The 16,691-nt window shown below is 34.1% G+C and overlaps 1 protein-coding gene across 5 annotated transcripts in view; it reads left to right on the top strand.

Annotated features, from left to right (window-relative positions):
• The window catches only part of PLEKHB2 (pleckstrin homology domain containing B2), a 50,912-nt gene extending 36,371 nt beyond the window's left edge, over positions 1 to 14,541 (top strand). For all 5 annotated transcript variants that reach the window (XM_007493972.3, XM_056793695.1, XM_001366058.4 and 2 more), the window contains exons 5-8: positions 128 to 167; positions 3,060 to 3,149; positions 4,434 to 4,539; positions 10,658 to 14,541. In XM_007493972.3, the coding sequence (XP_007494034.1) occupies positions 128 to 167; positions 3,060 to 3,149; positions 4,434 to 4,539; positions 10,658 to 10,794 (373 nt within the window). In that variant the 3' untranslated portion in view covers positions 10,795 to 14,541. The remainder of the gene's footprint in view (positions 1 to 127; positions 168 to 3,059; positions 3,150 to 4,433; positions 4,540 to 10,657) is intronic.
• Positions 14,542 to 16,691: the final 2,150 nt, after the last annotated feature.

Raw genomic sequence — 16,691 nt, forward strand, 5'->3', positions numbered from 1 at the left:
TAGCTTATGTAGTTAGATCTATAAAATGGACTCCTATAGGAGGTTCTACCTGTTATGCAACCTTTTGGACAAAATAAGGAAGAATGATTTTACTGTTAAGTAAAACTACCTTTTATTTCTTCCCCAGGGCCTGGCAATTTGCACTCCAGGATGCCAGGACAAATACAGTAAGTTTTCAGGTTTGCAGCAACATATCAACCTTTTTGGGGTCATACAGACATTGTTAGTGTTTATATATGACCTAATTGGATTAAGATGGGAAGGTCTCAACAGGGTAATTGGGAATGGTATATGGGCTAATTGATCGCATCTCCCATGTTGCTTCACTTGGTTGTATGATAAGTAGATGGAAACAGTGGAAGTGAATTATAGATTTGGGGAGGCTCTTGATGCTGCTAATTAGACCATGGCTAACCAGGTAGTTTAGTCTAGCTGAACCAGCCTCTACTAGGCATAATATTGGTTACTATGAAGATGGGATTAACTCTCTCCTGCCCATTTTTAGATTTAATCACCAGAAAAGTATACACTCCACTTATCCTTAAGTGAGGGAGTCTGACCCACGTGTACGAAAGTGGATGACAAATCAGAACCCACTGACTGCCTCTTGGGCAGTCCTAAGCAAAACTATAGCTATAATTGGTCCATGTAAAAGTAGAAGGAAGGCCCAGGAAGTGACAAAAGGAATGGTCTTTAAAAGTGCCAAGAACTTCCTGTGAGGAGAGGTCTTTCACCTTCAACTTGACCTTGGAGGAGATCTGGCTTCTGAGGACTGTTTCTATTAGGACTACCACATGGGTGAGTGAAAGGCTGTCTCCTTTCCCTGGCATGTTCTGGAGGTACTAGATTCCAGAGAGGCCCCTTGTCTTGGAGGAGGCCTTGTGGCTAAAACCCTTGTTTAATTTATCTCTGGGTTCCCTTTGCTGGGGCCTCTTAAAAAAACATCTATTCTCTCTGATTTTCTTATTTTCATTCTTTCTCCTTTTGTAAATAAATTACCATAAAAAATCATTTGGAATTGAGTAATAATTCCTGGCTACCATACTCTGATAAATTTAGTCCAACCCTTTTATTTTTACCCCTTACATTCTGACCTTTGCATTACAAGATGTAAGTTATGAATTTTTAAATAAGATGGAATAATCCATTGGATTATGCTGTGTTTAGAAGTATAAGAAGTGACACTAGGGCAACTTATATGTTCAAGTTTATTATGTATACAGCTTGAGATTCTGAAATGAATGAGTTGTGATCATATTTATTAAATATTGCATTTGGCCTTAAGTAATTCATAATGATGTATCTACTTTTGTACAGATCAGTATTAGTATAACAGACCTCCTCCTTTATATTTATCTTTTAACAAATTGTATCATTATTCCTGAATGTCACTGACTAAAAATTAAGTTACTTTAGTGTGTTAAAACATTTTGTATGTCAGGTAAAATAAAAGACAGTTTTAGGAATGAACATTGTGAAAACTGAAGTAAAGAGAATTTTGTAAAGTTTTTTTTTTCTTTTAAAAGTTTGTGAGCAGGGAACAGCTAGGTAGCTCAGTGGATTGAGAACCAGACTTAGAGACTAGAGATTCTGGGTTCAGATCTGGCCTCGACACTTCTAGCTGAGTGACCCTGAACAAATCCCTTGAACCCCCATTGCCTAGCCTTACTGCTTGTCTGCCGTGGAACTAATATATAGCATTGATTCCAAGACAGAAGGTAAGGGTTTTAAAAAAAGAAGTTCATGAGCAGTACAACTCACACCTTTTTTTATGTTAAACTCAATTTTGTATTGAATTGGTATTATTTATTTTTGTAGTCAGTGCCAGGAGACTAATCTGGTTCTTTATGCATGTATATGTATACATATACATATGCATATGTAATAATTAAAAATAAATAATATTTCTTCTCAGATATATATACTTTATAAAGTTTATTGGAAAGATAGACAATGCTCCTCCTATAAGTAACCTGACCATGTGGTACCTAGCCTGCCAGTCGTTTCCTCATTCTTTCTCACCTGCCTGCCCTGTCTCCTCTCTTCGTGGTTCTCCTGATTCTCTTGTCCGTCTCTCCCCGATTCTGCCCCAAACCTTAACTTTTATTTATGTACAGAACGTACACCAAGGCAACCCTGGTGCAACTGTGGTATATCAGGAATGTTTGATAGACAGGTAAAGTTACTGAGGAGGGGGAGGGAAAATTTCTCTGAAAAATTTTAAACCTTGAATTTTAGGAATAATTACAAAATCCTCCCTGAGGAGGGTATTGATCAACACCAGAATCACACTGGGATACATGACTGAATTATGAGGTATATGAAATAGTTGTCAAAAGAAAACAAAAATACACCACCCCAAAAAAATCTCAAATAAAAGAGAAAAAAAGAAAATTCTGTATAAAAATAATAAGAAATACAGGAATAATAAAAATAAAATAAAAATCTTACATGTATAAAATTCTGAGTAAAAAAAATAAGGGGCTGAACTTCCTTGACACACATGCATGTAGTTAGAAGGAAAAAAAAAAAGTCCATTTTTTTTTTAAACTAGGGAGCACTTAAATATAGGATACTTACAAAACAACTTTGTTTCTGAAACAAAAACAAATTCTTGAACAGAGTGCTAGGCTTTTCTTTTTCAGATTCTAGCTTTTTTCATTGGTAGATGACTTAAGTATATTTTAAGAGTAAAAAGTATAGGACTGTGACTTCGTAAAAGGCTTTAAATGGCTTTGTGAACATTCATTTTTTGGCAATCTTTTTTGAAGATCTTTGGTTTTAGTCTTTATCTGTATGAACATTATACTACTGTAAATGATGCCATGAAGATTTATAGACATAACTAATCAGTGTCTTTCCTAGTACAGATTTGATGCTTTCTGTTTTTCCCCTTCTGCTTCTTTCATTGAGCATAATGGCATTTTCCCATTTATAGGTGAGCTTGTTATTTCCATTTTATATATCTGTGGTTATAAAGTGTGTATACAGTATATTTTTGACCAATTTTTCATACTTTAGAAATTGTTTCTTTTCTTCCTTTCTTTCCCTTTACATAGGGCTATGTTGCCTCAGAAGTCATGTATGATGAGACTGCAGTTGCTTCATCTCCTCCTCCTTATACAGCATATGCCACACCATCCCCTGAGGTACAGAAGGACTTTTAAGGGAATAAATAAAATCCTAATGATGAAAAGATTTTGATTTCTTGTTTTAGTGCTTCATTCACCTTAAATGCATCATTAGAGAAATTAGGATTATATCCCAAGACTTTACCATTTGCATAACTGGATCATTCAAATCCAGCAAACATATAAATGCTTATTTTGTGCACTGTAAAGGCTACCCAGCTATTAGAGGTTTGTTGTCCAAGGTCTGCCCCCCGCCCCCGCTTGTTGCTTTGGCAATGTTGTCCTAGTTCTTGTCTTTATAATGCATATTGGTCCATGCTTTAGTAACAGACTAGGCAAAGATGAAGCTACTGAAAATAAAAATAGTTGCTATAACATTTTAATTTTTAGAGCACTTAAACCATATTAATCCTATGAATTAAATAATACAAATAGTACCTCAATTTTATAGGTAAAAGATCTGAGGTTCAGAGAGATGGTAACTGGCATATAGTTTTTCAGCCAGATATACTTCTGAACCCCAAGTCTAGGTATAAGTAGGTCTCAGTTGTTAGTAAATTTAGCACAGTGTTTGGGACATAGTAGGTGCTTAATAAATATTTGAATGACTGATTTAATAATTAAAAGTGATTTAAGAGGTCATCTCTCACTCATATCATACTTGGCTCATTTCATGGGAACCCCATTTTTCAAAGATAGCCTCTCAGCAGAGGGTATTTCTCTCCTTTTACCTCACCAGCAGTCATATTCCTTTTCTCCCTTCAACCACTCCATTCCCTGTTACGAAACCTTTTTTATTCCCTGATATCTCTTCAATATCCCTATAATTCCTTTAATTATTACACTTCCAAATCCCTTCCTTTATAGATGAAGATTCTGAGGCCAGTATATATTAAGTAATTTGTTCAAGATCGTGTAGCTAGTTAGTAGTGGGGCCAGTACTAGAACCTAAGCTCCCTATATCAATTTCAGTGTTTTTTTTTCTTCTATTATAATGCTGCCTTTCAAATTTTAGAGTAATAAATTTAGTTTGGAATTATGTTTTTATTCTTTGATTTATGCATGGCAAAATACCATAAATAATTTTGTAAGCAAAGAATCTCTTTGCAATACATATAATTACTTCCCAACTTAACTCTTTTGTTTGTTCAGTTTTTTAATAAAGACTTCTTTAGTAAGGACATACCTATAGTGAATCTCATTGTCTATATCTATAACCTAGGAAAGAGACTTTAACATATTTTCTTGTTTCAGAAAACTTGTTATATATCTTATCATATGCCCAATATTCCATTGAAACAGGTATTTGGCTACAGTCACTATAATGGCACATACCCTCCAGGAACTCAAGTCATCTATGCTGCTAATGGACAGGCTTATGCAGTACCATATCAGTATCCATATCCAGGTAACTAATGGCATTGTTATTGTCTCGTTAGTTAGTGAATATAGTAGTCTATTTTTCCTTATTTTGGAATATCATTTAATTTTTTGTCTTTTTATCCAAAGTATGAAATATCAACATTAAGTATTTCATATTTTTTAATTGCCTTTAAGTGGTGGAATAGTTGTAGAGATTGAAAAACAAAGTCTTCCATAAGTCCATGTAATTTGGATCCCAAGGAGAGAAATAATAATTAATGAAGTACATTAATATTTAAAACATAAATAAATGAAAAGATCTATAATAAAGGAAATCCTCACAATAGGTTGTTTTTATTTTTCCTCTAATTGTTCTTTAAAACTCATCTTTTGTTGTCTTGATGAATATTTTTATTGAAATCTTGAAAGGATTTAAGTTAATTCTTGATTTTGTTATAGTATTCTCTTTCACTCCATACCTTGCAAAATGAAAAATAAATGATAGATTTCTAGCTGAAGACTAAATTGCAACAGTCACAAATTCCAGGGTAAAGTATTGGAACCAAAAGAGGAAGAGATTAAAAAGGGGAGGGGGGGGGAGAAAGATCTATTTGTACAAAAATATTTATAGTAGCTCTTTTTGTGATGGCAAAGAATTGAAAATTGAAGGGATGTCCCTCAATTGGGGAATGACTGAAAAAATTGTGGCATATGATGGTGATGTAATACTATTATGCTTTAAGAAATAATGAACAAGATAATTTCAGAAAGTTCTGGAAAGACTTTCATGAACTGATGGAGAGTGAAATAAGCAGAACCAAGAAAACATTGTACACAGTATAAGCAATATTGTGAAATGATCAACTGTGATAGACTTTGCGACTAATAGCAACATAATGATCCAGTACAATTGCAAGGATCTTATGACAAAGAGTACTTTCTACCTAAAGAGAAAGAATTGTTGGAATTGAAATGCAGATGAAAGCATGTGATTTTTCACTTGTTTATTTGGGTATATGTTTTAGGGTTTTGGTTTTATGAGGTTACTCTCTTACAAAAAATGAACAATATGGAAAAAATGAAATAAAAAAAAAAGAATTGGTAAGGTTACATCCAGAATAAAGGATTGGCCTGGAGATAAGATGGATTTGGGATAGGTACTGGAAACCAGTAGTGAAGGTAGATTTAAAGTTCTTGAAATAAGAGTCTAGGATAGGGTTGTAGTTAAGTGCCACATATTAGAACTAAATTAACAAGCTGATCAGATCATGTATGAGTATCAAGGGGTTCAGGAAAAAGAAGAACCAGAGGAAACAAGAGCCCTTGTAAAAAATCAAGAAGAGATAAAAAAAGACAGTTGAGTAAAAATTCACCAACAGCACCCACCCCCATTTCCCCTACAGGAAACTAAGAATTCTAAAAGGTAGAACTGAGTATCTAATGCCATGGAACATGAAATATTGAATTCAGTAAACACTTAGTGGCTCACTTTGTTGAAATGTTGAATGATTTAGGAGAATAATTTGAAATAAATGAATAAAAGCCAAATTCTGGGAGTTCTTAAATGCCAGGTTGAGTAATTTATAGGAGTCTACTGAAGATTTTTGAGCAAAGGAGTGACATGATTAGATTTATACTGTAAGAGGAGATTTTGGGAAGGCAACAGGATTACAAGGAGAGTGTCATAGAATGCTGTGAAGCCAGACTGACAAGGGTTAACCTTGTTAGAATCTTGGAAGGAGAGGGGGATGCTAGGATTCCAACGGCCAGCCCGGGGAGTTGTTCCTTGAACTTAGAGGGACAACCAGCTCCCACACCCCTGCTCCAACCTTTGGAAAGTGGAAACCATCCCTGAAAGAGAATTTAACAAGATCTTGAAACCTGCTAAGATTTTTAACTCCTGTGATTCTGTGAAGAACAAGATCTGAGAGGGAGCTGGTTGGACTCCTCAGTTTGCCTTTGGGGGTCATCCTTGGGGGAAACATCATTGCTCTTGAAGCCTGACTTCATTTCTATTCAATCTACAGTGTAGACTTGTTCCTAAGTGGATTTAGCCTAGGTTTAGCTAAGGATAGAAGGGATTTGTCAGGCAGAGAGAATAGTCAGCATAGCCTCGACTTAGGTCCTGACTTTCCATTCAAAGTCAGATGGTGGGGAAATAAGTTAGGTTTTATTAGAGATAGGGAATAATCCACAGCCTACTTCCCTTATCCCATACCCAGTTATCCTCATGATTAAACCGTGTTATCTCAGAGAAGCAGTCAGATTGGTTACTCACTGGCCTGAGGCAGAGAGGGCAGCCATTTTTGCCTTGAAGAGACTGCCCTTTCTGACCAGGTTCTGTAAAATCCGGGTCACCCATTTATACCGTCTTTACAAGGACTTTCTTCACCCTGACAATATTTTAGGAAGATTATTTGGCAGCCATCTGGAGAATTAATTGAAGAAGGGAATGCCTGGAAATAGGAAGATCATTTAAGAAGTTATTACTGTAGCCTGGAGCAGGAGTTGGCAAGCTAAAGGACTTGAGTATAATATTTTAGCCTTTGTGAGCTATGAGGCAAAAATCAAGGATATAAAAACATTTCCACATTCCATATTTTACTAATGAAATTTAAAATATAATGGAGATAATTGAATACAATTTTTTGTAATGTAGGTCTACCAATGAAAATGAAATTCTTTTTTTAAGATTGTTGAGAATAGCATTTTACTTAATTGGGGTTAAAAGCAAGGGTTCCTTCTTGAAGTAGATCGCAAGTGTTCATTCATTAATGCAGATCATTAATAAATTTTTATGTATTTTCTTTTTGAAAATATCTTTTCATATAGGTAAGTACTGATGAATATTGATATCAGTCCATGAGCCTATAATTTTAATTGAGCATATTCATCACAAAGAATATGCACTTATGGAATTTTATTTGTATTGTTAGACGAATTTCAGAACATGGTTCTTTTACACTTGCATCAAAGTCCAAAAATGCTCCTGGAACTATAGTTTGAATTCAGAAAACATATCTGCTACAAATTTATGGGGGTAAAGAGGCCTTACTTGTTTTAACTTTTGACAGCCCAAGAAGTATATCGAACATCTTGGTATTGTGATTCAAACAATATTAGTTGTCATGGAATTGACTTTACCAAAGCATAAGTTTTACTCTATGGCAGGAAAGCAGCTATAGACATCACTTAAACAAAGGAGCATGGCTGTGTTCCAATGAAACTTTATGGACATTGAAATTTTAACTGCATTCACATATCATAAAATATTTTATTTTTGTCTCATCCATTTAAAAATATAAAACCACTTTTAGTGTACAACTATACAAAGACGAGTCATGATCTATATTTGGTCCTGAGGCTATAGTTTGTCAAATCCTGGTCTAGGGTATAGTTAAAAGAGATACTATGAAGAAAGAATTAATGAGTCTTGTTTCCAAGTTACTTATTCAACCAAGGTCACACAAGTAGTATTAGAGCTAACATGAGAACCAATGTTACTTAATTACCAACACATTATTCTGTTGCCTGTCTCCCCTATACTTAACCTTATATGCAAATAGAAAGGTTCAGTAAGTAGTATATAGGATAATTATAAAAAGATCTTAGAAGGCAGTAGATGAATAAATGCTGATAAGTACAATGGGATTTCAGAAGAAGAGATTACTATTGACTGAAATGTTCAAGGAAGATGGTGGCTTGGAAACTGGGACTTTATAAAGTAATAGTTAAGATTGGAGTAGTAGGTAGGAAGGGTAGTCACTTCAGACTTGAGCCAAGCTGTGGAGAAAGGAATATTAATAACATTTGTAGAATGGTGAGTAGACTAATGTGCCTGGCATAGAAATTTTCTTTGGGTATTACTAAGAGATGAGTTTAGAAAGAGAATTCAAAGCCAGATATAGATAGTCATAGTTTTATCTTTTAGTTGTGGGAAGTTTTGAAAAAGGAAGATCATTGATTTGTAGAATGAATTGAGTAGTAGAGAGGCTGTAGGCAAAGAGATCATTCATGAAAATGGTCTTTTACTCCTTCTGCTCTCACTGTAGCCTAAACTCCTGTAACCTTTTGTTTGAATAATAATGTGAACAATGATAGTCTGTTATATAATATTTTATGATATTTGTTTGCTTAAAAGATTTTTAGGAAAAATGTATTTTCTGCTTTAGGGTATTTAGTAAATGACTTCTATGTAGTTGTTAAAAATGAAAGCAAGTTATAGGAAGAGATTTAGTTTAATTTAAAATCTAATTTGCATGATTGAAAGTTTCTGTTTTAAAGTTCATAACTGCTCTATTAAAGAATGATTCTTAGGTAATAATGGTTGAAAGTTTAATGAGTTTGCCCTCCTCTCTCCTTCTGTTATACTGCCAGTGAACTAATTAGCTTTCTAAACCACTCTTTCATCTTTGGAATTTCTATGGAATCCCTGGATTCCCCACAACTCTGTTCATTTCTCATTTATTACTCTATTCATTATTATGCTGTTGGAACTGTACATAGCCAGATGTAGTAGAAAATAGAGGCTCAAGTGGGGCAGATACATTTAAAAACTCATTAGAAAGACTGCAGAGGAGTACAGTAGAAAGAACACTGATTCTGGGAATTAAGTTCTGGATTCAAATCTTAGCTCTGACATTTACTGCCGCTGTGATCTTGGACAAGTCATTTAACTTCTTTGGGCCTCAGTTTGCAGTAAATATGAAGGGTTTAGTCTAGACGATTTCTGAGTTCCCATTTAGTTCTAAATCTCTGAGCCTTTACAATTCTTTTTTTTTGTGGGTAATAGATTTTATTTGTTTTAGGGTTGAGGTATTTGGCTTTCAGGTGGTATTAATTCAAACATAGAGGTCAAATTTTGGAACTAGAAAATTGTTTATCTAGTCTTTTCTTTTAATTAGAATTTATTTAATTTTCTATTCTGAGTTCTGTTCCCTTCTCCCTTTACCCTATTGATTGAGAAGGCAAGAAAACCAAAATTCATAAGTTGTTTTATTCAAGGAAAACAAATGCTTGCATTTGCCATTTCCCACCCCCACCCAAAAAAAAGAAAAATATGTTCTGATGTGCGTTCTTTTTTTTTCCATATTATTCATTTTTGTAATTGAATAATTTCATAAAACCAAAACCCCAGAATATATACCCAAATAAGTGATAAATCATATGCTTTCATCTACATTTTTGAGCCAACATTTCTTTCTCTGGAGGTGAATAGCATTCCTTGTCATAAGTCTTTCAGATTTGTCCTGGATCATTGTATTGCTGTTAGTAGCAAAGTCTGCTGTATTTGATTGTTCCACAATATTGCTGTTACTGTGTACAATGTTTTTCTGGTTCTGCTTATTTCTTCTACATTCATTCACATAGATCTTTCCAGTTCTTTCTGAAATCATCCTGTTCATCATTCTTTATAGCACAATGATATTTCATCACCATCATATACCACAATTTGTTCAGCCATTCTCCTATTGAGGGACATCTTGTTTGTATCTAATTCTTTGCCAGCACAAAGAGAGCAGCTATAAATACTTTTTGTACAAAGAGGTCCTTTCCAAATTTTAAAAAAATCTTTTTGGGATACAGATCTGGTAGTGGTATTATGGTTCAAAGGAAATGTATGTATTCTTTTATAGCCCTTTGGGCATAGTTCTGATCTGCATGAATTTTCCTAGGTTTTTTGGAAACAAGTTGATGAGGCCATTTGCAAATTATTGTAGCTATTTGAAAAGAATTCAGATTTATTTTGTCAGTTTGAAAGGAAATATGATGTCCTGATGTCTAATTAATGAAAGCTGAGGAAAATTTTTTCTTTTGACCTAGGGATTCTATATAAAACATACCTGTTCATCCCTTGTCTTGTGACTCTTTTCTTTAACAATTAAGTCTTACTGATAATTTTTAGGTTTTTTTACATTAGCTATTTCTGTACCTCCTCCCTGCAAAACATGTACACATAAAACTCTTACCTTCAGCAAAACTAACCCACATAGGAGCTGTTTTTAAGAAATTGTTTTTTATTAAAAGATATTTTAACAAAAATTTTTTTTATTAAAATAAATTTTAATAAAAATTATTTTTATGAAAAGATATTTTACTTTCCCAATTATGCTGGTGTTTGTTTTTGATGGGGTATGTAATGATCTGTTGTTCATCCTTCCTAGGACCTTATGGACAGCAGCCTGCCAACCATGTCATCATTAGGGAGCGTTACCGGGACAACGATGGAGACCTGGCTCTGGGCATGCTGGCTGGAGCAGCTACTGGCATGGCCTTGGGATCTTTGTTCTGGGTCTTTTAAGTTTCTCTAGATCTTTGTATTTGTAGCTTCCAAAACCTTTATTTATTTTCTGTATGCAACAATAATATATTTTGCAAGGTATTCCTGTTTTACTGTAAAGATTTTTAAAGACAGTTACAATAGTACTTTTTAAATAGTGACTTCTTAATTATAATTAGTATACATTTCATAAGGCAGGATTGAAAGTTTGCTTTTCAATTGAAATACAAAATTAAAAGGTTACTTGATCATTTCAAGAGCTCTTTTATAGAACATAGTTGTAGAAGAAGGACTTATATGAGCTCATTCATTTTGAAGAACATTATCACTGCAGTGTTAAACGCAGAGCAGAAGAGATATAGCTTTGTCATCCATATTAGAAGCATGCTGCTCACATAATGACCCTCAAATAGGTAATTATTTCTGGCAGGGAAAAACCCAATTGATCCAGTTGCTAACTCAACTTAAGAATTAACCACGGAACAGTCTGGGTGTTGGCATTGGCATGGCAGGTGGTAAACTATGCATGATAAATCAGTATAGCCTTTTTGCACTACACATTCCAACGAATAGTCCTCAAGGCAGTGGTGACACTCCTCTAACCTCTGTAGTAGACCCTATAGTTATCCAGTGGTACTTATTTTCTCTGTTGTGAATGAATTCATTGAATCTTAGAGATTGGAATTGGTAAAATTTTTTGTAGAAAGCTGCCAATCAGGGCAACTACTGTACACCATAGACCAAAACCCTATAGTTTCTCTGACATTGTTCTCAGCCATGGAGAGTTGTAAAAGGAGTTCAGAGGCTGACGTGATTGGGGTTTTGTTTTGTTTGTTTTTGGAAGTTGGTACTATTCATACATTTAGAAGATGACATCCATGGCTTTTGCATTCTTAATTTTTATTTAACATGGTGAAAACAGATTCAAAGGTCAGACCTCCACTGAGTACAGTTTTATAATGTGTATCTGAACCATCTCCTCTTCTCTCACCATGTTTTGAAAAATGAATAGCAAATACCAAGTTATATGTAGTGCCTTTGGTTTTATTTGGCTGGCCTGCTACAAAATATTATTGTAAGGGTGGAATGGGCTGAAGGCATTTGTAGCCATTAAAAGTAAGGAGAAAGAATTAAGATCAAATTGAAGGTTATTAATATGAGTGTTGACTTATTGATAGTTTTGTAGAGTTTTGAGATAGGTGGGAGGATGAGGCTAATGGGAAGAATTAATAACAGGAGAAAATGATTATAGAAATTAGTACAGGGGTCTGCTTGAGTACATATGTAGCAAAATCGATATCTATAGTCAGTAAACAGTTGATTTAATCTAGTTTGTGTAGCTTTCCACTGAAACTTTTTTTTTTTGCCAACAACCTTTAATATATATATATAAAATGCATGCACTCTTCAATTCCAGTTTTTGTGATAAAACTGTTAGGAGAGTTAGTCTTATCCTCATGGATAACATAATCTTTTTTCATGGACCATTTGATAAAATTTGCTTTCCTTTACTTGAAAAACCAAAATGTTTTTATCCTCCAAACCTATATTTATTCAAAGGGAGAAGCAATTATAGGTAAAGAAAGACCCAGGGAGAAAATGAAGTGTACATTTTTAGTGAGTAGACATTCCAGAATTTGTAATGGTAGACTTGCCTTATACTTAGATGTATCTGTTTTTTTGTTTTTTGTGTTTTCTGTAGTTTGGGCATTTTTGCTACTTCCTGTTCTTTTAGTTGCATTTTACTTGAAGTCTACTAGTTAAGAAAACTATATTTAAGGAGTCAGGGAAATAGGATGAGAGCCATGTTTGTATTATTTAATTAACTTAAGATTATCTTAGGTTTTTTAAAAGGTCGCTCTGTGCAAATGATGCTATTATCCATTTCTCTGAAAGACACAAAAAGTTGATAATTATTACCTCTGATGACTAAGCAGAATTATGTTAAGTGTATATAAGGTAATTTAATATACATATAGATATCAATTGTATTGGACCAAATAGACAGGCACATTTGTTTTCATTAATTCTCTCCCAAAGCTAACAATGTGTGTAAAAAATGGGAACATGCTTGTGTGTAATTCAGAGAAATTATATAGAAGAATAAATAAAAAAAGCAAAGTCTAAAAGGTAAACCCTAAATACACGAGGCAGCTAACACCATATAGTGATTTAATCCTTAATTCATTAAGCAAATATTTATGGGATGCCTGCCATTTGCAAGACAAATCTAGTCTTGTATTATTTCCTAATTTATATAACTTTCCCTTTTTTCTATAACGTATAATTTTTTAATGATTTTTCCCTGTCATGGTATAGTAATAATTCCCAGAAGGTCCATTCTTTGTCATGTTAATTCTGTTTTGTGTTTTGGATGACTGATTATATATCAATTTTTTCTCCCAGTAACTAGTTCTTTGGTGAAATTTAACACTCCATGCCAAATTGAAGGCCAAACCAGCTTTATAATGATCCCTTGGATTTTTGGCAGTTCCTGTAGTCTTTTTCTCACTGGAAATATCTGCTTTATTAGACAGGAAATATATATGAGTGCCATCTCACTTGATATTTGACAATTTGGGGAAAATAATCACATAGGGTCTGACTGTACAATGTCAGTGCTTTAAAATCATTGCTGTTAAGACTTTGAATTGTATGTAATAAGAATATTTTAAAATTATAATGATTTAGAAAATGTAGTTTATGTGAATCCTCTAGCACTGTGAATTGAAGGGATATAGTTGCAATAAAACAGTTTTAAATGTTGCAGTAGGTTGTTAATATTAAACTCAGTGAAAGTACCATGTCATTGACTCGTCTGCATTATAGGGCTAAAAAATCTATAAATACACACTATTCTTATCCTATTATCTGGGGTTATTTTATAACTCAAAAGACCAAAAGAAATACAATTTCAGCATGTTTCTCTGACTCCCTTTGGACTTAGAGTGGAAACTCCATGATCTCCTATGTTTTAGCCTGAGAGACTTTGGCCTTCAGAATCGCTAAGTCTTTGGGGAGAGCTTCTCCAAAATTGTGTCTTTCATTGAGTTCCTCAGAAATTTCACAAGCATGTTTTCCCTTATCTTTGTCTTAACTACTTGCACTCAAAGACATTAAATTTTAGAGAGATTGTACAAAAAATGGTCTACAACCATCATTTTACACATGGGAATACCCATGCCCAGAAAGGTAAAGAAAGTGACTCATCCAAGATAGCTGGTGGCTGAACAGGGATTAGAACCCAAATTTCCTAATTCCCATGTAATTGCATTTTCCTGTCAGACAGGTATAACTAGGTTGTTAATGTTTGAGTTATTAGTGATTTCACCTTAATATGAAACTGAGTAAGTTAAGGGGAAAAGTATTTTTATTCTCCATGCAGATTTTCCCTTAGGACTCACAGGAAATGAATTAGATATTAAAAATATGACTGCCCCAAGTTCAGATATCTCTCCTCAGAAAGAGAGCACAGTGTAGGCAACTGTCTACATAGTAAAGAGAAAAAATGCTTGTTTTTGAGATATGATGCAAGTGTTGTAAATTTCCTATCATCCTTATCCTGGATAATCTCTTCATATCATGGCTGTTGCAGACAACCACTTTAGAAAGCAATGAAATCTTTTTGCCAGAGATTTCTTTCCTGTGATTGCTGCCATGTTGTTTCTGACTGTTGTTTCCTTGAAACCTATTTTCTTCTATATAAAATATGCATTTATGTAGCATACGGTGAAATTATTGTTAATAAAATGAGTGTTGAACTGCAAACTTGTGTATTGTGATTCATTCTCTTGTCTGAATTCTGCATATTAGTGGAATATGGCACCTGCATTTTCTGATATGGTATTTGATTTGGTTTGGGTAACAATTTGATTTGACTCTAAATTAAAGGAACGACTGTATACCTGTAATTCATTCCTCCTATTAGTATGGAAGCAGGTTATATAGAAGTGACTAACTTCCAAGGGAATAGAGCCTCAGACCTAGAATTCTGGTCTGTTCCCTAATTTGACCTTGCTATCTCTTGGCCTACATCAACCCTTATGACTAGGATTCATTCCCGCTACATCTTTGCCTGCTGAAATTATTCATATTTCTCTCTGGCTACATCTGAAACTACTATGTATTATAACTACTTAGGTACATGGTAATCCAAAAAGGGGCTTTGTTAAGTGTTAGCTGGCCATTTAGGGTGATGACTTACACAGTTGGTGCTTGCTAAATGTTTGTAATTGATCTCTCGTACTCTTCTCATGTATACATTGGTCAAAACACTCAGAATATAGACCCTACGTTAAAGACTCCTTTATACCACAATGAAATGTTTATGAGGCCTTTAAGAAGGAGTGAATTGGCAACAGTTGGTATAGTTTTGGCCCAAGAAAATATGAATTTACATTGATACATATACAAAGACTTGGAAATTTTAATTTAGCAATCAAGTCTTTTTTAAAGACATTATTTGAATCTGTCATTAAACTGGCATTTAAACCTCTTTATAGACTAGTCCCATCTTACCTTTCCAACTGTGAACTTTAAATTACTCCACCCTACTTAGATCTTACTTTATGGTGAAGATAAAAGTTGTAATCTTCTGATTGAACAATGAAGGTACTTAGTTCTTAATTTATAGTGAAGCTAGAACTTTAAGCTAAGCCTATTTTTAGATCTTAATACAAAAAGGTGTTAAGTAACTATAAAGGTTAAATTAATCACAAAAAGGTTAAGTAACACAAGGTGAACTTAATGAAGTATTAAGTAACTCAAAAAGATGTAATCTAATCAAAGAAGATGAGAACTAAAGAATGGGCAGTCCAGGAGGAAAGCCTCTGATGTGATTGGTAGATGTGAAAATTTAGAGGAGGGGACACAAGAGTAAAAGGTCTATATATTTGGCATTTGGCTCACTTCCTCTCTCTAGTACCTTTGGCAGCGGAGAGTTGGCTGGTGACAGCATGCTGGGCCTTTTGGCATCTTGGTGTGGCTACAAGCTATTGTCCAGTTCAGTGGTGAGTTTCTGGCTGAGTTTTCCCTCCTTTACTTTCCAAACTTTATCCTCTTAGAAGCCTTTAATCTCCTTCAGAGACCCAGTGGCGGAGATCTTGAACTCCCCCTGGCACAGGCCAGGCAGGAGAAATCCTATATCCTCTTCCCTCTTTCTCCTTAAATCCTTCCCTCTATATTAATTAAAATTACCATAAATTTCCAGACTGACTTGGGTATTTTATTTGGGGTTTTTCCCTGGTGACCAATTAATTTAGATTTTAAGTCACAACCCTAAAATTATCTTTACACAATCATTCTCTACAATTTATGATTGAGTAAAACTGGTTTTCTTGTTTCTTGAACATGGAACTTTTTCTCATTCTCCAATTTCCCCCTTCTCCTATCCCCACACTGCATCCTGGAATGAATATTCTTTCCCTTCATTTCTGTCTCTTAGACTTTTTTTTTTAATTTAAATTTATTTTGTTTATTAAAATGCACAATTAACTCCCCCCATTATGAGACAGTATCATTTGACTATATATGTATGTATATATATTTATATATATATGAAACTATGTATTGATTATCAATTCTTTCTCTGGAGGTGGGCATTCACAAGACATTCTTCAAATATTAATTCTGTAGCCTGTGTCTATAATGTTATAATGGTCTCTTGGTTCTGTTCACTTTACTCTTCATAATTTCATGTAGGTCTTTACACGTTTTTCCAAAACCAACCTTGCTATTTCTTAGGACTCAGTAGTGTTCCAACATAATTATATGCCACAACTTGCTTAACTATTTTTCCAATCAATGGGAATCCCTTCAATTTCTAGGACTTTACCACCTAAAAGAGTGTTTCTGTAAATATTTTAGAAATATATGTTATTTTCCTTTTCCCCAGTCTCCTTAGGAAATAACTCTAATAG

This window comes from Monodelphis domestica, chromosome 4 (assembly GCF_027887165.1).
Source record: "Monodelphis domestica isolate mMonDom1 chromosome 4, mMonDom1.pri, whole genome shotgun sequence".
Taxonomy (NCBI): domain Eukaryota; kingdom Metazoa; phylum Chordata; class Mammalia; order Didelphimorphia; family Didelphidae; genus Monodelphis; species Monodelphis domestica.